Consider the following 26,249-nt stretch of genomic DNA (forward strand, 5'->3'; position numbering starts at 1 on the left):
CCGGGCCGGACTCGGCTCCGTTCGGCTCCGTTCGGCTCCGTTCGGCTCGGCCGAGCTGGGCCGGTCCCAGGTCCCCGGGCGGGGCGGTCCCGTTGCCGGCCCGGGGCGGGCAGCGCTGCTCGCTCCCTCCCTCCGTCCCTCCCTCCCCGTGACCTCAGTACCCGGCGGAGCGCGGCCCCACCGCGGTTCGGGTCTGCTGCGCTCCCGCGGGGTCCGCTCGTCCCCGCGCCCGGCCATGGCGCGCTGAGCGCCGCGGAGCCGCCAGCCCGGGGCCGGCCGGGGCAGCCGGCAGGACGGAGCCGGCAGGACGGAGCGGGCCCGGCGGGCGGGACGGCGCTCGGCCTGCGCCGGGCGGGCGCGGCGGGCGGCGGCGGCGGGCGGAGGCGCCATGGAGCCGGCGGAGGTGAAGGACCGCATCCTGGAGAACATCTCTCTCTCCGTCAAGAAGGTGGGAGCGGGGACACGGCGGGGACTGCGGGCACCGACCATCGGTGCTGAGGGGACTAGGCCTGGGGACACCCCTGGGCTGGGGCTGTGGGGGGTGGGAACAGCTCTGGGGAGCCCCTCTGCCGGGGCTGCGGGCTTGGGGACAGCCCTGGAGTCGGGGTGTAGGCCGGTGCTGTGCTGTGGTGGTGGCGTTGTAGACAGCCCTGGGGACCCCCTTGTGTTGGGGCTGGGGACGGGGACAGTCCCTCTGCCGGGGCTCTGGGGTTGGAGACAGCTCTAGGACAGGGCTAGGGGCTCCCTCACCCTTCTCTGCCGGAGCTGTGGGCCTGGGGATGGCCCTGGGGACCCTCCTCTGCAAGAGATGTAGGCCTGGGGACAACCCTAGGACAGCCCTGGGGACCCTGCCCTGCTGCGTTAGAGGTTTGGGGACAGCGCAAGAGGCTCCCCTCTGTAAGGGCTCTGGGCACCTGGGCCTGGAGACAGCCGTGGGCATCCCCCTGAGCTGGTGCTGGGACAGCTTTGGGACCCCCTTTTGCCCTGTGGTTGGGGATGGGGCTGTGGGCCAAGGGACAGCCCCAAGACAGCCCTGGGGACACCCCTCTGCCCAGGGGTGCCCATGGGGGCTGTGTCTGCCAGAGGTGCAGGGCTGGGGGACACTCCTGGGGATCCCCCGGACACACACCACTGCCATGGATGTACGGTTGAAGGACAGTCCCTATGGACCCTCTGCCTGAGGTGTGACACTGGGGGATGATCCCACACCTGAGAAACATCCCAGGGATACTGATGAACTCTGGGACAGGAGTATGGGGTCAAGGGCACCTGACATCCCCTCTGCCAGAGGTGGGGACTTCTGGTAGTGTCCTTGGAGACCCCCTGTGCTGAGGCTGTGAGGTTGGATGCAGCCCTTCTGTTGGTGGGAGTGGCACATCTGGGGTGTGGGGTTGCCTTGCCAAAGGGATAATGCCAGGGTCATCCCAGGACCCTCTGTTGCAGCTGGCTGGGATATACCAGGATTCTCCTCTTCAAAGGACAGGATTGGGGAAATCCCTTTTCCTGGGGCTGTACTCAGGAGGGATTTGGATGAGTGCAGCCTAAAACAATCTTTCTAGAGGTCCTCCATCCAGCCAGGCATGTCCTGCAGAAGGCATGGGATAGAGGGGCAGAACCTGCAACATTCTTCCCATGGACACAGGGGATATGTGGTTCATTCATGCCTTGCTCTGTGGCCTCAAAACAGGGCTCTGAACACATGTGCCCATACCTCCTCCTTGCCCTTTGTTTCTCCTTGGATGGTTCCTTAAAACCCATCTTGGTGGTGCGAACATCTGCAAGCCAGCAGAGAGGACTAGGACGCTGGAATCTTTCGAAGGCCATAGGAGTGAGTTGCAAGGACATGCTGGAAGTTTTGGGTTGGCCCACAAGTGAGCTCCAACCATCCTTGAAAAAGAATCTCTGCTCAATTTGAGGAGGCAACAGGAGTTTTATTTGTGTTCATCCCAGGTTTTGGGGGAAAGGCTGTCTGGACTTGCTGTTGTTTCTCCAGTTGTTGGGTTTCCTCTGCCTTATGGAAAAGGAGTTTTCCTGTGCTCTGTAGTGTGTCCCGACACAGATTCATCTGTGAAAACTTGCCTTATGAAGACCAGCATGAGTGAATTCCTAGTGCTGTTAAGAAAGAGATGGCTGGACACTACCTCTGGAGTGTAGAATGGATGTGCAAACCTCTCCCAGCTTTTTCCTTCCATGGATGACCCTGACCTTTGGTCTCTTGCCTTTTTGTCCTCTAAAAATTAAGGATAATCTCATATCTGTCTGGAAATCGGTGGATGTTTAGCCTGCTTTGAGCTCTGTCACAGTGCTCTGCAATGTTCCTGCCTCATTTTCCAGCGTGTATAAGTAATACAACTTCCCATACAGGATTGGTTGGACATAATTTATTTGCATTCAGAAAATCCTCGGAAGACCCCAGTTGGAAATGCTAAAAAATCAACATGGTGTTTATTTTAATTATTATTGTGATTGAAGAGGACTGTTCAGCTCCAGCTCTGCCAACACACCTTGGCCTGCCCTATCCCTGCCAACTCCTGTCATGGTCCAGCAGTGAAAATTTTGCGATTTTCCAATCCTGCCTCTTTGATCTTGTTCAGAGCAAAACTCAGGGAAGTGTAGGAACCTACATGAAACTTCAGTGTGATGGATTAATTTCTACTACCCCAGTGAAACCAAACTCAGGCCATGGTGAAATTCCACCCTTTTACCCCCAGGATGCAGTTCTCCTTCCTCAGGGAAATCACTATGGATCTGCTGATTTTTCCTGGTGCTCACCTCTCTGACTTTAGCCTGAAATCCCTGATCCTCTTTTTCCCTGTGAGTGGCAAGAGTAAAGTAGTAGGTTAGGGGAGCAAGTGGCTTTGTGCTGGGAAATCCTGCTCTCCTTCATCCTCGTCTTGAGTAACTCCTTGGCCCTGGAATTGTGTCATGGGGCTTGGAGGAGTTTTCCAAGCATCCTGCCTCTGATTTTGTAAGCTGCCTCACAGTGTGGGTTGCTCACTCCTCACTTTCACCACCAGTGCAGGTGTGGAATGGAGAGTTTGCATGTGTCTGTGGTGATGGTGTGGGTTTTCTTTTCTCACCTGCAGATCCAAAGAGGAGAAAAAAATGCCTTATTTTCATGGCATTGCCCAGAGAAAACCACCCTGTGCTTGGCAGCCTTGGATGGGGAAGGAGAGGAACAGCAGTACAACCCTGGGCAGTGTTTGACACCCAGGGCTGTGTCTGTACCTGGGTGTGATTTCAGTTTTTACCCAATGCTGCTGAATTTTAGGGATGGGGGATCTGAGCACAAGCAGTGGGTGAATTCTGTACAAATCCACAGCAAAAAAATGCTTCAATTTTAAGCAAATCCCTCAAACCTCAGTGTCTTTCCTGGAAAGACATGAGGGATGCAGCATGGATGGAGAAGTGGCAAACCTGCTTGGAGGGGATAATTCCAACCTCTGGGATTCGCTGTGGCTTCCCAAGTACCAGTGGGAGATCAGTGGTAGCTCTGCTGTGGATTTTGGACATGTGAAGTCAGGCCTCCACAGTAAAGAGAGAAGCAAAACACCTAACTTAGACAAAACCGGCTTCTCCAACCAGAGGGATGTCAAGAGGTTTCTGCTCTTGGTGGCTTCAGGAGAGGCTGGGAAATGTCAGCACTGTGAGTCTGGCTCCCCGCTTCAATTCCAACATGGATCCAAGGGAATTGGGAGCATGATTTTGATTTCCCAACTACAGTTGGTCCTCTGTGTCCTCCCTGGGAGCTGTAAATTAATTCACAGGGTGATGCTTTCTGCACACATGGACAGTAGTTACTTCTGTCTTGTGACCATTTCTTTTCCCACTCAGTTCCCCTTCTGCTAGGGCTGTGCTCCAGCTCAAATTATTGCACAAATTGATGCCTAACCCTTGTTTCTTGCAAAGATTTAGGGCTTTATTGGGGCTGAAGGCTGGAGATGGGCATGTTATGGCTCAGTGTGCAGGCCCTTGTTCACTCAAGTGCTTGTTTCCTTCTAGGAGATGCTGCTATATGTGGTGGCAGTGGGATGACAGCAGCTTCCTGGTGGTGCCCAGGTAGAGTCTAAAACACACCAGAAATGCCAACAGCTTCAAATCCATCCTTAGCCAAGCATGTCCTAGTAGTCAGGAGGTCCCCTGGTCCTGTCACAGGTTCCCTGGTCCGTGAAGCTGGTGATTCGTGTACTCTTGGGTTTCCCTGGACATTCCCTGAGTTCAGGAGGGGTTTAGTGCTCTCCTGCCTGGGATTAGATGGTGAAAATGCAAAGTCCTTAAACAGTGTTATTGTTGACAATTCCAGATGCTGAATGTAAAATCCGAAAAGAGGTCAGAATCCAAGATTTTGGGACTCCTCTCTGGTTTTCAGGCCATTCAGCTGGCTTTGAAGGACACACATTCCCATGAACTCAGGAGCAGCTGATCCTTGGTGCATGTCAATCAGGTGGAGCAGTGGTTTTTGCTGACGTTGCAGGAGTTCTTGCCAAAAGCTCTGGCTCTGCTCCGTTTCTGCATGACTTTAGGAAGGTTTCCACTGCCCTCACAGCCAGTTAATGCTGAGCCTTTGCTGCCTATCTCCAGGTTGGATTTTTAGCCCTGTACCTTTGAAATGCCTTTGCAGTCTCCTGTGCTGCTGAGCTCTGCCTTGTGACACCTCTGCTTCTCCTGCATGGCAAGGGAGGGTGGGTTTGGGAATGGCTTAGTGCCCCTGTGTCCTGGAGAAGAGCAGGGAGCCCTGGAGAGTGGAGCATCCCTACTCAAATCACATAGGGAATGTGCTCATCTCTGCCTGGGTTGATTATTTAACCACATTGCTCTGACACAGAGGCAGCAGCTCTGGAGATGTGAAAACAGCCAAACAGTCTCTTGCCTTCTGCTCCCTGTTGAGGGGCACCTTGCTGCCTCAAAGCCCACTGGGGCAGGTCTCTGCCAGGGTCTTTCCTCTCACACGCATCTCTCCAGGCTGCATCTGTTGCTGCTGCAGGGACTACATTAACAGGGTAGTCCTGCGTGTTCCTTTGCCCTGTATACCAGGTTTGCCAGAAGCCTGGGGGTGGAGGTAGCAGCAATCTCACGGAGTTGCTGAGTTGTCCGTGAAGACAAAGCACAAGGGTCACTCAGGTGCTTTTAACTAGTCCACAGACATGTTTTGGTGAGCCTTGAAGGGCTTTGTCTCTGTTGTGGTGTGGTTCTGCTCTCATCACAGCTGTGTATTGCTTGGGTTGCTTGAGTATTTCAAGGTTTATCTCTTTAGAAATTCCTCTTGCCTCATCCCAGTGATCAGGAAACTTCCCTGCCTGGCCATCCAGGAGTCACTCTGGTAGTCACACTCTGACCACCACAGGTCTGGTGATGATAGGAGATTTGTCATCCACAGTTTCAGGGGGATTGGGTTCTGCAGGTACCTAAATTGATGCTTATCCTCCATAATATCAAAATCAGCTCTCGAGGTGAGGGTGGACAAGGCTGTGATAACATTTTGGGAATTAAAAAATCGCACTTGGTCTCCTCCATCTAACTAGAGAGAGTGGTTGGTTTAGGAGGGTGAATTTTGCCGTGGTTTTCCCAAGGAGCTGAAGCAAAGCCTCCAAGCCTCTCCACCTCTGATTGCACAATTTTGATGGCTGTTGAGTGATTTCAGCTTTCCCCACTTCTGGTGAACTGCTCCAAGAGGTGTAACTGAATTAACCGCGGGCTGGAGGCTGTGGCTGGTGGGGAGGGACTCAGAGCTGTGGATACCCAGTGTGTGAGGGAGCAGCAGCTCCCTGGGAGAGCAGCACGTTGCTTGCTTCTGGTGTGTTTGCCACTGGACTTGGGTTTTTTCCCCATAAAATCTATTTTTTCTGTTATACTGAGCATGTGACCTTCCCATCTGCCTTTAGTTAGCTCAGGGATCCTGTTCTGCTGCAGCCAGTTCTGTGCCTGGCCCCTGCTCTGCTCGCTGTGACAGAGAAACAGGATGCTCCCTAAGCATTCCCTCTGGAAAAAATCCTATCCATGTCTGAGCCACACATGGGTCCAGCCTTCTGCAAGCTTTGCTGCTTAGAAATAATGAAGGAAAGGCCCGGAAAAGCCTTGGGGGTTTGGGAGCTGAGGAGTGTATGTCACCCAGGAGGTGACAACCTTGCTGGCATTGGATTGAGAATGCTTCAAAGCTCAGTGTTTCCAGCAAAGAGCAACTTTGCTGTGCATTTTAGCTTCACCCATGTCAGGCTCCTGTCTCTCCACATCTCCAGGCTGCTCTGATGGCACTCGTGGTGCCTTCCAGGCACTGATGCTTTGAGCATGCCAGTGTGTTTTTTCTGGAAAATGCCCCAAGATCCAGGCGAGATGCACTGAGATGGGAAGCTGGGCACTGAGGCCCGTGCTGGTTTGGAAGCTTGTTGTATGGAATGTCGAGTGAAACTGTGTGTGTGACCTCAAAAATGTCCTGCTAGAGCTGGAGTTATAGGACTTTGTGTCGTACAAGTATATGAGAGAGACTAACGCCCCTGCCTTGAAATTCAGCCTGCTTTTGTGGATGGTATGGAAAACCAGGAGTTTTCCAGGCACAGGAGTTCAGCATCTTTGTCCATTTGCCCTTGAATGTCTGTGCCCTCCGAGCAGGTGAGTGACAGTTCTGAGGTGTCTGTCTGGCCCTTCCCACTGTGTCTTCCCTTGGCACGGAACTGCCGTCATTTGGGACGAGGTCAGTCTCCCTTTTCTGTGCTCCCTGGAGTTTCAGGATTGCTTCTGAGGGTATTCCTCTCTTCCAGCTGGGGAAAACCCCTCACCTCAGTCCATGTGCTGTGAGTGGGAATGAGGGTTTTGAAGTACCTCTCTCCTCTCCCATGCCAGTTAAGGAGCTGAGGAGTTCAAGGGGTGTTGTTCTTTTGCCGTGTTTGTCCTGCCAGGGAAATACCAAGTAGAGCAATTGAAATGGAATTGATACTGGAAGACTGCTGGTGAAACATCTGCAGGGCAGATTTATGGAGGGGAGATGTGTATTCAGTTGGGTTGTGGCCAGCCCTGAACAGGTCAGGGAGACTATTTCAATATTCCAATAAGTTTTTAGAATTACTGGAGAGATTTCAAAGGAGCCACCACAAGAATGATTAGATTTGGTAATGGGCTTTCCAGAACACCTCCCTGATTATTTGCTGGCTTCCCTTGCAACACAGGAGCTCTGCAGATCAGCCTGGAAAGCTTCACGCTCATTGAGAACTACTGCAATTAATAGGTTATAAAATTGTGCAAGGAGTAGCCTCTCTGGTGCGTGCCACTGTGGGGCAGGGTGTGTCACTGCCAAAAAAATGAACTCGTGATTGATAAATAGCAATTAAATCCTCCTTCTCCTTGGTGGTGACGAGGTGAGATTGTTCCCTGGTGCCAACCCTGGTGCCAACCCTGGTGCCAACCTTGGTGCCAACCCTGGTGCCAACAGAGACCTCTCTGTTCCTGCTGGACAAACACCCTCCTGCTCCAGCTTCTCCCAGGTGTGTTCAGCCTGTGGTTGGGCTCTTGTGGTTGTCTCCCCGAGCAGGTTTTGTCCCCTGAGCGCTGGTGCTTGCACCCGGTCAGGGCTGCAGAGTGGTCCCGGTGGGTGGATGGCCAGGATGCCTTCTGCATGCCAGCAGTGCTATTTTGGCCACAGGAATGTCTATAAATAGCCTTGGGTCAGGGCCTGAGGCATTGCCGTGCACCTCACAAGTCCTCCATCTGAGCCAGCCTGCAGCCCTGCCTTCTGGATTTGGGGCACAGAGAAGAGCGAAAGAACATCTCTCCAGAAAACTGAGATGACATTTTTAACGCAATCATTGGCCTCCTTCCTGATCTCCCCGACTCCAGCCCGGCTCACTGCCCAGCTGTGTCAGGGAGCTGTTTTGTGGATGCCTCAGGAAGTTTGGTCACCACCTCCCAGACAGGTCTGACTGCTGAGGGAGAGGCCGGTTCAATTATCCATGTGTGTTTTATAACAATTTACAAGAGACTCCGTATAAACACTCCATAAAATGCCATTCTTCAGGGCAGTGTCACATCACTTCTGCTCAGTGGTGGGTGCTGGGATCATCCCTCATGATGCTTGTGGTCATTTGTAATTCCTACAAATTTTCAGCTAAGCATTGGATCTTTGAAAAATGGTGCAGCTGGATTTTGTTCCGCAACTGGGAAAGCTGTTTCATCCTAACTTTCCTCCGTGTGTCTTCACCCTTCTTCTCAAGCCAAAAATGCCTCCCCCTCAGCTTTTGCAAGTCTTTCCCCACCCTGGCTGGAGGGATGACTCCACCCAGGAGATCCTGAGGCTTGCTGTGTCTTGTTTCCTCCCTGGACTTGTGGTGGCTGGGCAGCGATTCACCTGCCTGACATCTTTTGGGAATTGTGCTCCAGTGAGCCATACATGCCCTTGGCTGGGCACTGGAAGCCACTGGCTGTGTTTATTTTGGAGGGACGCTGGAAATGGCACCATCCCTTGATGCAGTGCTGTATGGGTACATGGTGGCACATGTCAGTAGGAAGAAACCCTCCCGTGCTTCCCTGTGACCCACAGCTCCTAAAAGGCTGTGACTTGGAGTGCCAGAATCCCAATCCCAAACTGCTGAGTGCACGTTTCCTGCTTGATGGGTTGGTGTGACCCATGACTCTCAGCAAAGCACAGTTGCACCAGCTTATCCTCTGACATGCCAGAGGGGCAGGGTTGAGCCTTTTGGGGTGGGTTTGCTCTGGATATGGGTGGGGGGCCAGGTTTTCCTGCAGCCTCCCCAGGAAGGGGGTGTGATGCAGGGGGAGCTGGTTTGTGCAGAGCAGGAGGCTCAGTGCTCCTTGCAGGGCAGCAAAAAGGGACACCAACCCTTAGTGTAACACACAACAAGCCTTTCAAAACTTAAACCCCTTCCTGGGAAAAGATTGGGCTTTTCTAGGGAAGAAAAATCAATTTTTTTGGATGGAGACAACCAGCATTTGCTAGTGGTTTGCACACTTGGATGATGGGAACGGGTCGATCTATGGAGAGGGATGGGAGCTGTGAACTGGCTGCAGGAAGGAGCGTGACAAAGTTTTGAGTTATTTTGGGGGAAAGGAGGAAAGAAAAAAGAGGAAATACTTTTGTTTCCTCATCTCTTTTGCTGCCCAGGCTTGGAGTATCTCTGTCATGGGGAATTCCTCCAATCAGATGCATAGACAGCCTCCAAGTTCCCTCCACATTAACCTCCCCAAGCAGTGTCTTCTTTTTTTCAGTGGTGAGCTAATGAAATGCCTGATTTATTTTTGTTCCCCCCAGCTCTCCCCCACAGCTGTATTTCCCCAGTCCAGCAGAGTCTGCAGAAACACCCAGAACCTCCTCCAAGGGTGCCCCAGCTCCCTGCAGAGCCCACAGCCTGGCTGGGACAAGCTGGGAATTTCTGCCTTCAAATACTGTTTCGTGTCCTATGAGATCTTTGCTTCCTGCCTCAATTTTCCCAAAAATGGGATATTTTAGTGTGCTCCAGCTCTTGCAGAGCATCCCATGATTCCATCTATGCATCACTTGAGGGATATGGTTCTATATTATGGGTTTTTTTTTTTCTTCCTCTAGTGTCCTTGCTGCAGCTTCACTGGATACAAATACCTCCTGAAATTGTTCTTAAATAGTGGGATTTTAGGTATTTTCCTCTCTGCTTCAGTCTGGGCTGCCTATGAGTAGTGGGAATCTTCTGGGACAGCTTCATCCCAAAAATGGATAGGAGCTGCTGAGCTAAAATGCTCCAGGTCTCATCTGGGTGCTGTGAAAACCCCTGCGGATCTCCGGAGCACCCACAGGTGCCTCTGCAAACACCACCTTGTTGCGTATCTGCTTCCCGAGGGGATTCACCTGCTGGATTGGACAGCACAGGGACAGGCAGAACGGGGCTGTGCCATCAGACAAGGGAGTTCTGGCTGTGATTCTCCAGGCTCAGCAGTTTTTTTCCCACAGAAGGGCTGGGACCAGCTCCGTGCAGGAACACACCTGGCTCTCCCATCATACCTAAAAGCTCCAGGGAGATTCAAGGTCTTCAGGCCAGGAGGGTATTGGAGCTCAATATGTTCATATTCTTAAGAGAGTTGTTAGGATCAGTTCCCTCAGGGGCTGTGAGGTGTTCTCTGACCCCTGGATAACTTCACATCAAGACGGGATGGTTTTTCTAAAGGGGTTTCTCTAGTAATAATTCTGGAGGAGAAACTGGTTTTGGGGGACAGGTCAGACTTGACAAGCACAATAATGTCAAGTTTTTGGGTTTTACACATCTGTCATCTAGTGAGGTTTGGGAAAGACGTGTCAGGTCACTAAAATAACGTATGTATTGTCTATAATACTGTTGTGGCTCAGCTGAGCTGTTCTTGCTTGTTGCCAGCAAACAGTCATGGCCTATCCAGCTGAGATTACATCCCAGGAGAGTAATCTCTCTGCCTGGATGCTGAGGATGTGTGAGACAGGACCTAAATAGATCCTTAAGCTCTAGGGGCAGGAGAAGGCCGGTGGGTCAGCTGGGAAGGGATATTGGATTTGGGTGCAAGGGGATTTCTAGGATTTCTAGCAAAACTGAGGAGAGGCCTCATCCGTGTCAGAGCCAGAAGTGAAGCAGAGCAGAGCTGGGGTTTATTTCTGCTCTGAATCACTTTGTGGTGGCTGCAGAGGAGCCACCAGACCCTGCTGTAGTGTTGGCTGGGAGGGAGGAGGCTGCTCAGCAATGGGGAAGTTGGTTATGCAGCCACCATGGCACTGCTGGGCTGTGAGACATGGGGACGCTGGGTGAGGGTGTCCCTGTAGTCACTGCCTTTAGGGTCCTCTCAAAACCAATGGCTACACCCCATAAGTAAAGCCTGCATCAGGGTTTAGCAAGCTGAGAGATCACAAAAAACTATTTAATGCTGGTTATGAGTGTTTCGGCACCTCCACCTGCTCCTTGTGGGCTGGAGAAGGGTATTCTAGCTATCCTGTCTCTTTCTTTTGCAGCTGCAGAGCTACTTTGCTGCCTGTGAAGATGAGACACCAGCCATCAGAAACCATGACAAGGTCCTGCAGCGGCTGTGTGAACACCTGGACCATGCTCTGCTCTACGGGTGAGCCCAGAGCCCCTCTCTGGGATGCTGCTTTTCCACATGGAAAAAGCCTGGTGTGGAGCCTCAGCATGGGGAAAGCATCTAGGCAGGGGCTGGGGTAGAGATAATGAAGCTTTTGTTTAATTTTCCTCTGGGATTTTTCTTCCTCCAGACTGCAAGATCTTTCCTCGGGGTACTGGGTGCTGGTTGTTCACTTCACACGCCGGGAAGCCATCAAACAGATCGAAGTGCTGCAGCACGTGGCCACCAACCTGGGACGCAGTGAGTATTCAGTGTCCCCAGCTCTGGATTTGGGGACACCTGGGGAGGCCCAGGTTGTGCTGAGGAGCTGGGGCTGCTGGTGGATTGAGGGAGCCATTGGTCAGAGAATCCTTGAAGGTGGAAAGGATATCTAAGATCATCAAGTCCTACCATTAACCCAGCACAGCCATATTCACCACTAAACCATATCCCCAAGTGCCACATCCATGCATTGTTTGAACACTTCCAGCAATGGCAATTCCACCATTTCCCTGGGCAGCCTGTGCCAAGGAGGTGGCAGTCCTGCCATGACTGCATGAGGTCTCTAGAAATAATGTCACCGTGCATCGGGGTCAGGGCTGAGATGTAGCCCAGCTTCTGCTGTCCTGAAACCCAAAGGGCTGTGCCCTCAGGAAGGGTTCCAGACAGATGGGAGCTCTGTGGGGCCATGCCCTTGGGAAGAGTTCCTGGCAGATGGGAGCTCTGTGGGGCTGTGCCCTTGGGAAGGGTTTCTGGCAGATGGGAGTCCTGCAGGGCAGTGCCTTTGGGAAGGGTTCGTGGCAGATGGGAGCTCTGTAGGACCATGTCCTTGAAAAGGGTTTGTGGCTGATGGAAGCTCTGTGGGGCCATGCCCTCGGGATGTGTTCCTGGCAGATGGGAGCATAGCATCCCCTCTTGCTCCACATGTTGCTGTAGCTGTCATTTGCATGATTCTGCATTTTCCCTGCTCTGAGTTGTCCGTAGTGGATGTTTGGGACCATCGAGGCCACTTTTGATGCAGGACGGTGCCCAGATCCTCCATGCCTGATTATCCAAACACCTGTCATGTCCTGGGCATTTGCTGGTGAGAGCAGAGCTGAGCACAGACTCCACTGTCACCTCTCTCTGCACCACAATTTGTGTCAAATTTCACCTGGGCTGATTCACAGCAATTCTCCGTCTGCCTCTCCCATCCTGAGCATTTCTGGCTGGGCTCCCATCATACTGGAGAGACACAGTTGTGTGGCTACTTCTTAATCTGTCTCTCACCAATTTTACTCCAAATCATGAGCTTCTCACTAGCATTTTCTCCCCCAGATCTCCCCCACAGTTGCTCCCCTCAAATGATACAAATGAATGATCTTGGGGGTTTTAATGAATTCATTATTATTTCTAGGCTTGTTCTCAGGTGTTCCCCCACAGATAAATTTGTCTGCTGCTCTATTTCCAGGCCGGGCCTGGCTGTACCTTGCCCTCAATGAAAATTCCTTGGAGAGCTACTTGAGGCTGTTCCAGGAGAACCTCAGCCTGCTGCACAAGTACTATGTAAAGTGAGTATCCCAGCTCCTTCTCCTTTGGGCACTGCTCGACATCACTTCTGGTCAGAAGCCAGCCTGAATTTGCCAGTGGGGGATAAGCAGTTGATCAGGGTTTGATTTTTTTTCTTTTCCCCTTGTGGAATTTACATGGTTAATTTAAAAGTCCCAGATGTGGACTCTGTAAGGCCCTGCAAGCATTTCTCCGAGTTTCTGCTTGTACTCTGCAGTCCCGTTTATCTTTTCCATGATTTCCAAGGAGCTGCTGAGCTCCTGTCCAGGCACCCAGCTCTGCTGGACACCTGGAAATGTGGCTCTAGCTCAGTCTGGGGACAGCATGTAATGGCTGCCCACAGAAGCAGGGAGTGGGCTGCCAGCTCCAGGGCCCATCTATGGCAGCTTGGAGACGCCCCCAAGGAAACAGAAGGGCCCTTGTAGCTGCTTCTCCTCTTTCCCACATCTGTAAAGCTCTTTTGTTCCTCCCTGTGGCAGGAACGCCCTGGTCTGCAGTCACGATCATCTGACCTTGTTCTTAACGCTGGTGTCTGGGCTGGAGTTCATCCGCTTTGACTTGGACCTGGTGAGCGTTTGATCTGTTCTCCTGGCTCTGGGAGAGCAGGAATGTGGAGCAGGGGGAAGTCCAGGGTGGGGCAGGTCCCACCACTTCGTGCTTCTTGTTGACCTTCTGCTGAAAACAGGACGCTGATGGTTTGGGAAAGACTCTTAGGTGTTTGAGGATCCCACAATGGGATTTATTCCTATTGCTTAGTTCTTCACTATTCCGAGGAGGAGCAAGGCAGCTGCAGGGCAGACTGGTGGGGATAAAGGAGCTGAGCACTGCAGGTGTGGTACAAAACCCTGGTGTCCCTCCAGGAAACACAAATCCACTGGATAACCCTGGTGAAACTGCTGGGTTTCCTTTGAAATGGACACTCACAGGACATGTTCAAGGGACAGTCCCACTGTTTTGGCATCCCCCCCCCAGCTGTGCCAATAACAGGGACTGGAACCTGACTCACACCACATTCTCTGCCCTTGCAGGATGCTCCATACCTGGATCTGGCCCCATACATGCCTGATTACTACAAGCCTCAGTACCTGCTGGACTTTGAGGAGCGCCTGCCTAGCTCTGTGCATGGCTCTGACAGCCTCTCCCTTAACTCCTTCAACTCTGTCACCTCCACCAACCTGGAATGGGATGACAGTGCCATCGCCCCATCCAGCGAGGGTCAGTGGGTTTTGGGGATGGTGTGGGCAGGGCTGTGTTGTTCCCACATCCCCTTTGGATGAGACAGCAAATTTTAGACTGGAAGACACCAAAGCGAGAGACCCAGCAGCCAGGCTGGGAGCCTTTCCCATCTTAAATCCTTGGGAGACCAGACAAGGGAAAATGGATTTAAACTAAGAGTTTTAAAGTAAAAGAGTTTTAAACTAAAAGATGGGAAATTTAGATTGGGTATTAGGAAAAAATTCTTCCCTGTGAGGGTGGTGAGGCTCTGGCACAGTTTACCCAGAGAAGCTGTGGCTGCCCCTGGATCCCTGGAAGTGTCCAAGGCCAGGTTGGACAGGGCTTGGAGCAACCTGGGATAGTGGAAGGTGTCCCTACCCATGGTGGGGAGTGGAATTAGGTGAACTTTAAGGTCCCTTCCAACCCAAACCATTCTGGGATGATTCTGGGCCTCAGACTGGGGGAGAAGGACTCTCCCTGCCAGTCACCCCAAGCCACATTGCCATCCTGGGGGTTTTAGCAAGAACTGGAGGAATCTCCCCAGGGAGTGAAGGCCATGCCTGTATCTGAATAAAGCCTGAATGTGACTTCCAGGTCAGCAGGGACACAGGGCTGCAGGGGAGCTTTTTAATTGCTTGTTTCATAGTCCAGGGACCCACATATGCTGGACCTGGTGGGAAATAGTTTCCAGAGTCTTCTCTGTGTCTGCAGTCTGGGAGAAAGGCAGCCAGTGGTCCCAGAGGTGCTGGGTTTTCCTCTTTATACATCTTGAGTAGCCTGATATATTGTTCTAGTCACCCCCTTATCCCTTCAGAGAGGCTGGATGTTGTTCCTGATGAACTGGGAGGACATGTACCTTGTGTCTGCCCCATGAAGCCACTGCAGCCAGAGCAGGGAGCTCCTGTCCTGCACTCACCATGGTCACATGAAACAGCAGCTCTGCTGATGCTGTTCCTAATCCAAAGTGCACTGGCCCTGTCCTGGTTTTTATGTCACTTTGAGCAAAGGGGATTCTGGAATAGAACTGGAATGGAATGAACTGTTAGGTGGATGCAGTGAATTTGGAACTGAGCCCACACACAGATGGACAAGGGTCACCAGTTACCTTTTATGTGTGAGACAGAACCTGCAGGTATTAAAGATGCTGAGAAGGAACAGCCTGGGATGGGCATTAGGGTTGTTTTAACAAAGTACTTGGAAGCACAGCAATGGTTTGGGCTCACCCATATCTGCACTCAGGAAAGGATTGGATTTCAGGGAGTTGCTCATGCTGAATCTCCAGCATCCCAGGGAAGCTGGAGACAGCACAAGGAGCCTAGAAATAAGAATCACAGGAAGAAGATTCTCTGCCCCAGAGGTTTGGCACAAGCAGCTGTTCTGCTGCAACGCTGGGTTTGTATTCCTGCTCCTCCCTCAGGAGAGCATGTCTTGGTGCCAGACATCTCCTGCCTGTCCCTGCCACTGGGTGTCCCTTGGGTTTGGCTGCAGTCCTGGCCTGTGTGGTAGATGGCTGCTTAATGCTTGAAAGAATAAAGGTTTGGAGTAGACATCCAGGAGATACTGGAGCTAGATTTTGGGGTTGGCATTGTCTCAGCCTATTCCATGTGTCCAGGCAGGGGCTGTGCTCTGTGTCTCAGTTTCCCCATACACAGAAGGGTTTGGTGTTGGTGTAGGAATGCTGGACCAGGACCCAGGAGGGTCCTCTGGTGTGGAGGAATTTAACTTTTCCCTGTAACTATTACCCTGCTCATCACTTCAACAGGAGCATCTCTCTACCCTGAGAGTGTGGGTGGAAATGAGGATTTTAGGATCAGAGGACAGGTTTTTCCCTTTAATCAGACCCTGGCTTTGCAAACAGTTGTGAGTCAAACATCACAGTGTCTATGGGAGGTAAGTGTGAAGTGGGGAAACTGAGGCACAGAGAGATTCAATTGCTTCCCAGAGAGAATCAAGCCCTGAGTGACACTGATTATCTGGTTTAGCTTCCCAGCAGCTTGAATAATGGGGCCTTCACCCTTCCCCGGTCCCATTGTAGCTCCCGTAACACTGGTTGTTCCAGAAGGAACAGCCATTAATGCAGCTGGTCTCCATTCACATCCACTGACTGTTTTCTCAAGTGTTTCAGATACCAGTGGACAATTGTTTTGTTTCTCCCCATTCCCATCTCCCTCCCCAAATCCCCTTCACGCTCTCCCCACTTCCCTCCCCACTACTTGTATTTCTAACCCTGAGTTTTATCCCTCATTTTTGTAGATTATGATTTTGGAGATGTCTTTCCAGCAATGCAGACCATGCCCAGCAGAGACTGGGAAGGTGGGACACACTCATCTCTTACAGCATTTTGGTTTTCTCTCTGCATTGCTGCCCCCTGAGCTTGCTGCATGTTCCCATGTTTGTTTCTTTAACAACCAACTGCCCTGTCTTGATGGAATTCTGTACAGGCCCAAAATGAGGGATGTACCAGCTGCCCTCATGCCATGGATTTCCTCTTTGGGGTAAATCACGCAGGGTTCTGATTGAAAAACTGATCCACCGTCATTGGTTTCCTGAAAGCCCTGGAAAACAGCTGAACTGATTCTGCTGCCTTTAATTTTGGGCATTTGCAGGGATTAATTTGGGAGGTTTTGTTTTCCCTGGATCATCCTATCCTGTGTCAAAACTTCTGTGAAGCCACAACGTCCAGCACATGGCTATGCTCAGTTTGGGTCATTACAATTGTTATTTTTATTGATTTTACCACTTTTTAAACCCACTTACCAGCTACCTCTGGCCTTCATGGCCAAGAGCATGTGCCCAGCTTAAAGGAATTTGTTCTTCCTCCACATGCAGCCCTTGTGCATATCCTGCACTGGAGCAGGACCCTCTCTGCTTCACCCCCAGAGGAAACACACCCACACTCTGTCCTTTGCAGCTCCTGGATGGAGCCTGATGGTACCACCTGAATATTTGGGAAAATCTGCCTGAATTCCATGTGTATTGCTCTTGGGCTCTAACATGCTCCCTCTCATTTTCTTCCTTACCCCGCGTACAGGGATGTCACAGAGGTGGTTTAACCTGTCCCTGGAGGGTACAGACCATATGTCCACCCCAAGGTGCAGCCAACAGCTCCAGTGTGGGTGTTGGGTGGAGGCTGGGAGAAGCTGAGGGGTGCTGGGGGCAGATCCCTCTGGATTTGAGGCACACACAGCTCCCGTGTGCAGGGTGGTGCCAATGGGATCCACCACTGCTCCAGGCTGAGTTTCCTCAGCCACAGGGAAATTGTCATCAGAGCCCCCTGCCAGGTCAGCTCACAGATGGATTCCTTGCTGTGGGGACAGAGCAGAGGTTAAGGAAGTTGTGCCATTCCCCATTTTCAGCAAATGTATTTTGGGATGAAATTCTCTGTTTTGGACAAAGATTGTTTTGTCTCAGCCGAACCAGCAGGATTTAGGTCAAAGAAGTGACAGTGGTTTGGTGGTGCAGGCTGGGGGTGTGGGGTTGAAATAGCTTCTAAATGTTTTGTTTTATTAATGGTTGGACCCAGTGATCTTGGAGATCTTTTCCAACCTAAGCGATTCCATGAATTTCCCTTTAATGCAGACATTAAAACCTAATTGACCTCCCTGGTAGAGCTCACACCCGCCCTGCTCTGGGACAGGTTTTTCAGTGGGAACAAAGTGGCATTTTGGAATCATCCCGCACAAACTGTCTGGACTAGAGTTTTACAAGAGGTTTCATTTTCCTCCTCAGATCCAACACTCAGTCTGCTAGGGCTGTGGTTCTCTTCCCAAGAGGTCCTTTTAGCTGCCTGTGGAAAGGAATCACAGAATCATGGAATGGTTTGGGTTGGAAGGGACCTTAAAGATCTTGTTATTCCAATCCCTTGTCATGGGCAGGGACACCTTCCACTAGACCAGGAATGGTGCTGGAGAAGAGAAGGGCATGGATAACCTTCCTTTAACCATGATTTTGGATGGATAATGGATAATAACAGTCTGAGCATGACTCCTGCAGCCCTTCTCCACTGCCCCTTTTCCCTCTAAAGACTAACATGGCCCAGCTGTTTGTGCTCCACCCTGTCTGTGCCGCCTGCTGTCCTGGGACCCCCGTGAATGCTGTATCGTCCCCTCCACCACACTACAGCCCCCACGTGTGTCTCACACGGGCAGAGGAGAGCAGCCAGTTCTGTCAGGATTGCTGCCCCATGGGCTGGCTCCGTGTCTGCCCTTCCAGCCAAGCGAGCACCTTCCCATGGCCCTGTGGCAGGACAGAAGCAGCAGCCTTGTTGCTCGCTGTCATCTTGCTCAGGAACAATGGCCCCAAGACCCCCCAAACTCTTCCCATGGACACCACTGCTCTTCAATCTGGCTGCCAGCTCCTAGGTGACCAAGCTATTGTGTTCAGGCATTCTCTAAACTGCAGTGGGTGCTGGGTCTCACGCTGGCCTGCCTGTCCCTCCTCGCCAGGATCTGCTGACACTGCCAGCAGCATGGTGCCCACACAGTGCCCTGAGCTCCCAGTGCACAGCTTGGCTTGATCTGGCTCCATCCAGGAGCCTGAGCTGGCATCAATCTGCTCTTCCCACCTTGTCCCTGCAGATGGAGACCTGACAGACACGCTCAGCTGCCCGCGCTCCACCGCCTCAGAGGCCAACGGCAGCAGGGCTGCGGTCAGGAGCCCCACGCAGCGCCACAACCCCTTCAACGAGGACAAGGCCGAGGCAATGTCCTCAGCTGACACCACGCCAGTGCACACGGCTTCTCGGGACAAGGCAGAGGCCACCCCCGAGGGAACGGACCAGTCCGAGAGCTGCACAGAGCTGGAGGTCATCAGGTGGGGACAGAGCTGTTGGCCTGGAATGGGGTGGCAGTTGTTGAGGATGTGCCACCGCTTCTATCCCAGCAAGGATGGTGTCTGTGCTGTAGCTTTTATTCAGCCCTCTGGGGCTGGGCTGGGTCCCTTGGGCTGATTCTGCATCACCCCCTTTCCCTGCTAGTGTGTGTCGAAAGGCTCAGAGTAATCCATGAGCTTTTATTTGGAGCTCTCTCCAGCTGGTGGCAGCTTTGCAACAGCTCTGGGGTTGGATCTTCTCCCATCCTGTTGCTCCTCCTGTTTGTCAGTGAGCTGTGGCCAAACCTGCTGCGGTAGATGTCTCTGCAGAGCTCCTGGCTGATGTTTGGGTGTTTGACTCCTGCAGAGGAGATTCCCAGGGATCCCTCGGAGCCCTGAATGCAGACAAAGCTTAAGGCTCTGTCTGCTCACACCCAGTGATGGGGACACCCCAAACCCGCCCAGCAGGGCTGTGATTTGTTCTGGTGCCCAGTTTTTCCAGGGAAGGAGCAGAGGAGCTGGGTTTTACACATCATACCACATGGCAGACACAGGGAAGGGGAGCACCGGGCTCGCTTCCCAAACAAGGGTGACCTGGCAGCAGTTAGGGTGCCATGGGTGCCAGAGCACTTCCGCAGCAAATCCTGGTGTGCTCCAGCCTGCATCTCCCTCTTCTGGCAGGCAGGGACACAGCATTCCCACCTCTAGAAACCTCCTCACTTCCCCAGCTTCTTGATCTCAACCAGGGATTTCTCCCATGTCACTTTAGCTCCACAACCATTTGTGATCCGTTTTACAGCTGAAAGAAAGCCCGAGGTGCTGTGTCAGCAGTGATGCCTCTTTTTGGGATAGGTAGGGAAAAGAGTCCATACTTTGTGTCTCATGACAAGTGGCACAGAGAGGGGGTCTCTACATGGTTGTACACTGAGCAATGTTCTCTATTGAAGGATTTCTCTGCAATAGGGAAAATTGCAAAGGAATGTTGTTGGGAAAGGGTTGGACCCCCCTGTGTGTTGCAGAGTCTAAACAGGTGTAGGTGAGTGACATTCCTCTCTCTCACAGGTTAGCCAAGAAGAAGAAAACAGGCAAGAAGAAGAAGGTGAAGCCCGAGGAGGCAGTGAACAGCCCGATGCCTGCAGCACCCGAGGCCAGCGGGGACAGCGGTGTCAATGGGCTCAGTGACAAGGAGGAGCCACCGAGGGAAGAGGGCCCTGCTGCCCCAGGCGGGCAGGAGGAGGGTGGGGAGCGTGCTGCCCTCGGCCCGCTGGCCCTGCGCATCCCCGAGATGAAGGACACATCCATGGAGAGCGTGGGGCAGCCCCTGAGCAAGGTCATGGACAGACTCAACGGGCAGCTGGACCCTGGGGGCTGGAATGCTGCCCTGGAGCCCCCCGGGCAGCCCTTTCGGACTGGCACGCCAGGGGAGACCCCGGATGGATCGTCCTCTGGCGACCTTAGCGAGGGGATTTCAGCCCCCATGGACTTCTACCGATTTACCGTTGAGAGTCCAAACGCTGCTGCACCAGGTGGTGGCCACCATGACCCTCCAGGGCCTGGCCAACCGCCACATGTTTCTGGTAGCCCTGAGGCTCCTGAAGAAGAAGAAGAAAGCAGAGGGGGAGAAGCAGTTGGGGCAGTAGAGGAGTCTGAAAGGGCGAGTGATGAACCTCAAACTGGCCAGACAGAAACTACCAACCCCCAGGCTCTCAGTGAGCCCAAGAAGGAGCAGCCCAGCCCTTCCCCAAGCAGTGCCGAGGACTCTGGGGTGGAGGAAGGGCAGGGCAGCCCCTCAGAGCTGACCCATCCCTCCGAATTCAGGTGAGGATGGGGTTGCTCAGCAGGAGGAGCATCTTCCAAATAATCTTGAGCTCAAGTTGGCACTTTTCTCCTTTGTCCTCTATTTGGGGGGCAAAGCCCATCCTTCTTCAGGATGAAGAGGAGGCACAAAGGGTCAGGAAGAGAAGGTCTTGGGGAGCTAACAAGTGCCCAAATCATGGACATGTTCAATAAGGAAGGGGACTGCCCTTCCTGGATGTCGCTGTTGAGCAGCTAGCAGAGTAATGAAAGCACCAGTTCTCAGTGGCAAGAAGGAATGACCTTTATTGTTTTGATTTCATCACATATATAGAGTTCTCAAAAGTCACCCAGATTGGTCAGTCAGAAGCCTTCCCCCAGGCCTGACTGGCCAGGCCTGCACTGTCCAAGTTCTGGGACACTGTTCCAACAACATCCAAACTTTATCTTTATTTATAAAACACAAGAAAATTTCTCATGGGAAAAATCTGTGCTAGCCACACCTGGACTCACCCAGCCTCATACCTGTGTCCATCCTCTGTTGTCTCTCTCCACAGGGTGGATAACAACCATCTCCTCCTGCTGATGATCCACGTCTTTCGGGAGAACGAGGAGCAGTTGTTCAGGGTAAGTGGTCTCCATCAGTTGAAGTACCAGATCTGTGCCTGCATCAGCCCAGGACTGAGAGCTCTTTTCTTTCCATGCAGATGATCCGAATGAGTACTGGGCACATGGAAGGGAACCTGCAGCTGATCTATGTCCTGCTGACGGATTGCTATGTGTACCTGATACGGAAAGGTATCTCAATATCCTGACAGCCTCTGGGCTCAGCGGCAGGGAGGGAGGCTCCATCCATGGCTTGTCCATGGATTAGGCCACCATAGCTCACTGCCTTCACTGCCAGTTCCCTTGTGTTCCCTGGTCACATTAGGGAGCTCAGATTGACCTGTCCCCCTTGGAGCCATGGGACATGTGTCCCTTGGCTCCATGCTGCCTGGGACACGGCTCGGTTTGCAGGTCCATTGCTGCTGCTGCTGCAAAGGGGGTCCTGTGCCCCCCTTCACGTGGCTCTCTGTGTCTGTGCCAGGGGCAGCGGAGAAACCATACATGGTGGAGGAGGCTGTGTCCTACAATGAGCTGGATTACATCTCGGTGAGCCTGGCTGGGGTGGGTGGCCAGGGGGAGCTGGAGGCGAGTGTGGGGGTCAGTTCTCTTCTGACCAAGGGGTGAAGGTGCCAGGAACATCACAGTGGGGTGTGTTTGTGTCCACGGGGAGTGTTCTGGGCAGGGAATCTTTGAGACTGGGAGAGTTGGAAGTGATTCCTCCTCCAGTGCCACCTCTGTGGGTGCCCACCTTGCTCACATCTTTGCTTGGGCAGCAGAGTGACCGCTGACCCTCTCCCCGGTGCCAGAAGCCATGGTCTGCCCTGGTCTGTTGCCCCTCATCCTGTGCCTGGCTTCCCTAACCATTCCTGTGTGGCACAGGTTGGGCTGGATCAGCAGACAGTGACCCTGGTGTGCACCAACCGGAGGAAGCAGTTCCTGCTCGACACTGCCGACATGGCTCTCACTGAGTGAGTGGGGAGCTGGAGCATGGAGCTCTGGAATTCTTGGGTTTGGGGAATACAGGAGACTCCAAAGACAGCCCTTCATGACAGTCCTGCCACCAGTGAGGGGTCAGGGAGTTGGTTTGATGCCACTGGCTGAACCCAGCAGGCAGCTGTAAATGCATCAGGCATGGATACAACCAAAGTATCTTCCCTGGATTAATAAAGCAGTCACCCCATCCCTCAGTCTGAGCATTGGGGATCTGGGCAGTGCAGACCACATGTCCCTTGTGTCACTCGGGATGAGTAGGGATGAGCTCCTAAGTTCAAAAGTGTGTCCCCAGGTATCTGTCTGCTGTCAGCTCAGGGAAGTGACCATCAGGTCATACTGGAATCTGTGCTTGGATGAGTGTCCACCTCCCAGTGTCACCCATCTCCTTTCTGGAGTTCAGACTTTGCAACCTCCCATCACCTTTGGTCTGCAGGTTGATTTTGCGACTCTGCTTTGGAAGACCATAGGCCCATGGTTAAGGGGAGCCCCTTGGGCACCAGAGTGTATGAGGGAGATGAGGGGCTGTTTGCCCCAGCCTTGTCAGAGATCTCTGCCTCCCTCTCAGGTTCTTCCTGGTCTCCTTGAAGTCAGCCATGATCAAAGGGTGCCGGGAGCCCCCATATCCCAGTATCCTCATGGATGCCACCATGGAGAAACTGGCGCTTGCCAAGTTTGTGGCACAGGAGTCCAAGTGTGAGGTGAGTTTGGAAATCCCCACCATCACTGCAGGTGACAGAGGCTCAGGGGAGACACCACTGACTTCTGGTTCTCACAGGCTTGCGATGTGGTTGTGCGTTTCTATGGTCTCGTTCACTGGGAAGACCCCATGGATGAGGCACTGGGACCCGCCAGCAACAGCTACTCTGCAGAAAACGCGGTCACCAAGGATGGCATCCTGCACTACAAGGCAGGGACCTCCTACCTGGGCAAGGAGCAGTGGAAGCCCTGCTTCGTGGTGCTCAGGTGGGCACCGGGGCTGGGGTCAGACAGGGCTCTTGGGAGAAGGCGCTGGGAGCAGTTTGCTGCCTGATAGCTGCTTGGGAGGTGGAGAAGATTCATCTTGGCACCTAAAAGGGCCAAACCACCGGTTTGGTCGCTACAGCCACCAGTTGTGGGTGCCCAGCAGCAGGAGTGTGACCCCACAGGGCTGCTTGGGTGGAGGGCAGGGCAGGGGTGGCTGTGGGACCAAAGGCAGGGGATTCCAGGGCTGAGCTGACTCCTTTCTCTCATCTTCTGAAACGGTAGCAACGGTATCTTGTACCAGTACCCGGATCGCACCGATGTCACCCCTCTGCTCTCCATCAACATGGGGTAAGCAGCTGGTAGGACATGGCACCCAAACTCTATGGGGATCTGGGGAGCAGGAGCTACTTGGGATGTCCAGGGAGGGGTTCTGGGCTGGATCATGACACAGGAATCCTGACTGATCCTGCCCGGGGGCTGGTGCCCATTTGTTTTGGCCCCAGTGCCAAAGTGGAGATGAGCTCATTTCCTTCCTTGGATGGGGCCTTGGCCTCTGAGGGGTGATGCACCCCTCCAAGAGCCATGCTGGGAGCCCACCATGCTCATCTCCAGGTCTCCTGCAATGTGCAGAGCCTGGAGATGGTCCTTGGAGCAATCCCAGATGATGTCACAGATGGGAAATGTTTGTTGGGAAGAGGGGTGAGGTGTTACCCAGGGAGGGCAGTCAGAGGCTGTTCTCAGGCTTGTGCTGGCCCATCCATTCCACTCATCTCCATCCTCCCCCCTCTCTCCCAGCGGTGAGCAGTGCGGGGGATGCCGGCGCTCCAACACCACCGACCGGCCCCACTCCTTCCAGGTGATCCTGACAGACCGGCCCTCCCTGGAGCTGAGCGCTGAGAACGAGGAGGACATGGCAGACTGGATGCAGTATTTCTGCCAAGCTGTCTCCAAAGGGGTGAGCCAGGGACAGGCCCCAAGTGTGGGTGCTTCGACCCCCTCCTTTCCCAGAGCCCCTTTGGAGCTGCCGAAGGGAGCAGGAATGTCTGGCAGGATGGAGCAGGCAGCTTTATCCTGAGCCACGAGGGTTTCCCCACTGGGCACCCCATGGAGATAGGGCTCTCTCATGCCAGATTTTACCCGCCTGTTCCCCACCCCACACAGGTGATCCCTCAGGGTGTTGCCCCAACGCCGTGCGTTCCCTGCTGCCTCGTGCTGACAGACGAGAAGGCTTTTACATGTCATGAGGACTGTCAAACCAGCTTCTTCCGCTCGCTGGGCACTGCGGAGCTGACAGACATCACCGCTGTCTCCACAGAGGCTGGCAAGGAGTACTGTCTCCTGGTGAGTGCAGGGCTTTGGGACCTGTTGGCTTGGGGCTGGGTGAGCACCTGGTGCTGACACCCGGCCTCTCTCTTGGTGTTTAGGAGTTTGCTCAGGACAGCAAGGAGTTCCTGCCCCCCTGGGTCCTCTACTTTAGTTGCACTACGGAACTGGAGAGGTTCCTGTCGGCGCTGAACATCGCGTGGAGGAACATCTACCAGGTGAGTGTGTAGGGCTGCCTCACACCCTCATTGGTTGAGGGAGGGTTAAGGGGTGAATTTTTTGTTGTGAGGTGAACCCGGCCTTCCCACAAAGGGCAGGAGAGCCGCAGAGCTCTTCTGGGTCCCTGTAACCACAGGATGTGGGATTTAGAGCCTGGCAAGACAAGCCACGAGCATCCAGTGCTGGTGAGGGGAGTGGGAGGAACCTGGGTCAGCCCCGCTGTCACTATATTCATGACACAGGCGACTTTCCCGTGTGGATATGAGATGGTTTTACAGCAAGATGGAGAAGTGACTATTGTCTGTCCCCCTCCTGATGCCCCACGCCTGTGTTTCAGGTTGATCTCCAGCACAAGGCCATTCTGGACGCTGCCATGAAGAAGAAATGTGAGGATGCCCAGAGCCTCATCAACAGCGCCTGGCAGCGCAGCGACAGTCTCTGCCGGGGACGGGCCGAGCGGGACCCCTGGTGTTAACCCTGGCTGGGGGAGGACAGCTCTCGGGGGCCCATTTTTGGGGATCAGGGCCTGTATCTGGCCAACTGGCACACCAAACCCTCCTGCCATTGCTTGGTCCCCACCAGGGCCGTGCCTGCAGTGTGGACCCCGTGCTTTCTGCCGAGCCGGGGGCATCGGGCACATTTTGGGGAGCAGCCGGACACTTCACCACCTGAGCCTTCCTCCTCGTCCAGCTGCCACGGGGCAAATAATTTGCCTTTCACAGAATAATATCCCAGTAGTAGTGAGGGAGAGGGTGGGAGAGGGGTGGGCTGGCACAGGCATCCCCATTGTGGTGGGGAGCAGAACTGAGGACTTGTTCATTTTCGAACAGGGTCAGGGCGCAGAGGGGTGAGGCAGGAACACTGAATTGCTACCGTGCATGTTTTGTTGCTCATACAATCACTGAGGATGGCACCACTCTGCCTCCTTCTCCTGGAGAGCTCGCCTGGAGCCTCTGGACACCTCTGAACCACTGTCCAGGAGATTTGAGGGTAAGGAAGAAGGAATGGGGCCAAAAATTTGGCTTTATACATGGTTTTAGGAAATCTCAGCAGCCAGTTTGTGGTTTGGACTCTGGCCTTGTGCACTGGGGGAGAAGAGATGGAGTCCCATGTTCTTGAGGTGTCCTGAGGGATGTTGTCATGTGGCTGCCACCAAACACGTCCCCATCTCTTTGGCTCACTGCATCCAAGGCCAGCAAGGACCCGTCGCCGCTTGCGCTCCACAATGAGCACTTTGGGACACAACCCCAGCTTTTAAATAATATTAATAATAATAATCTGGAGACCTTCTCATGTAATATATGTTCATGGGGCCTTTTTCTGGGAGGAAACGTACGTGATTGAATGTATATGTACATACATCTGCTTCCTTTCCCCCCCTCCCCAAATAAATAGACCTTGGTAACTCAGCCTTGGTCCTCTGCCCAGTTCCCACAGGGGCTGCTGCCCCTCCTCCTGCTGTCACTTTGGAGCCTCTGGAATAGCTCTGGGGCAGGGAGGAGATATTTGGATGAAAAGAGGGGAGGACGTGCACCCCCAGTTCCTCATTGAACCCCAGCAGCGTTCGCCCTGCAGTGGGACATGTACGTGGCTTCAACCAGGAATTACACATCAGGACACGGAGTCTGGATGTTTTGTCCTTGTTTATAATTGGATCCAGGAGATATTCCCAGTCTAGACAAGAAAGAAATAGCCACAGAGACAGCTCCCAGCAGCACCTACTG

General features: G+C 53.2%; 1 protein-coding gene across 1 annotated transcript; it reads left to right on the forward strand.

Annotated features, from left to right (window-relative positions):
• On the forward strand, positions 1–25,934 carry PLEKHM2 (pleckstrin homology and RUN domain containing M2). Its single transcript, XM_085079996.1, is given in 22 exon segments — positions 1–448; positions 10,949–11,055; positions 11,207–11,316; positions 12,030–12,086; positions 12,089–12,139; positions 12,506–12,605; positions 13,083–13,170; positions 13,632–13,818; positions 16,072–16,131; positions 18,396–18,630; positions 19,690–20,445; positions 20,979–21,048; positions 21,129–21,219; positions 21,509–21,573; positions 21,907–21,995; positions 22,586–22,718; positions 22,796–22,983; positions 23,266–23,331; positions 23,779–23,938; positions 24,145–24,324; positions 24,408–24,524; positions 24,863–25,934. Coding segments are annotated over 22 exon segments (3,108 nt in total). The 5' UTR covers positions 1–388; the 3' UTR covers positions 25,001–25,934.
• Positions 25,935–26,249: the final 315 nt, after the last annotated feature.

The sequence above is a fragment of the Lichenostomus cassidix genome, chromosome 21, assembly GCF_008360975.1.
Source record: "Lichenostomus cassidix isolate B80296 chromosome 21, HeHo_3.0, whole genome shotgun sequence".
Taxonomy (NCBI): Eukaryota; Metazoa; Chordata; class Aves; order Passeriformes; family Meliphagidae; genus Lichenostomus; species Lichenostomus cassidix.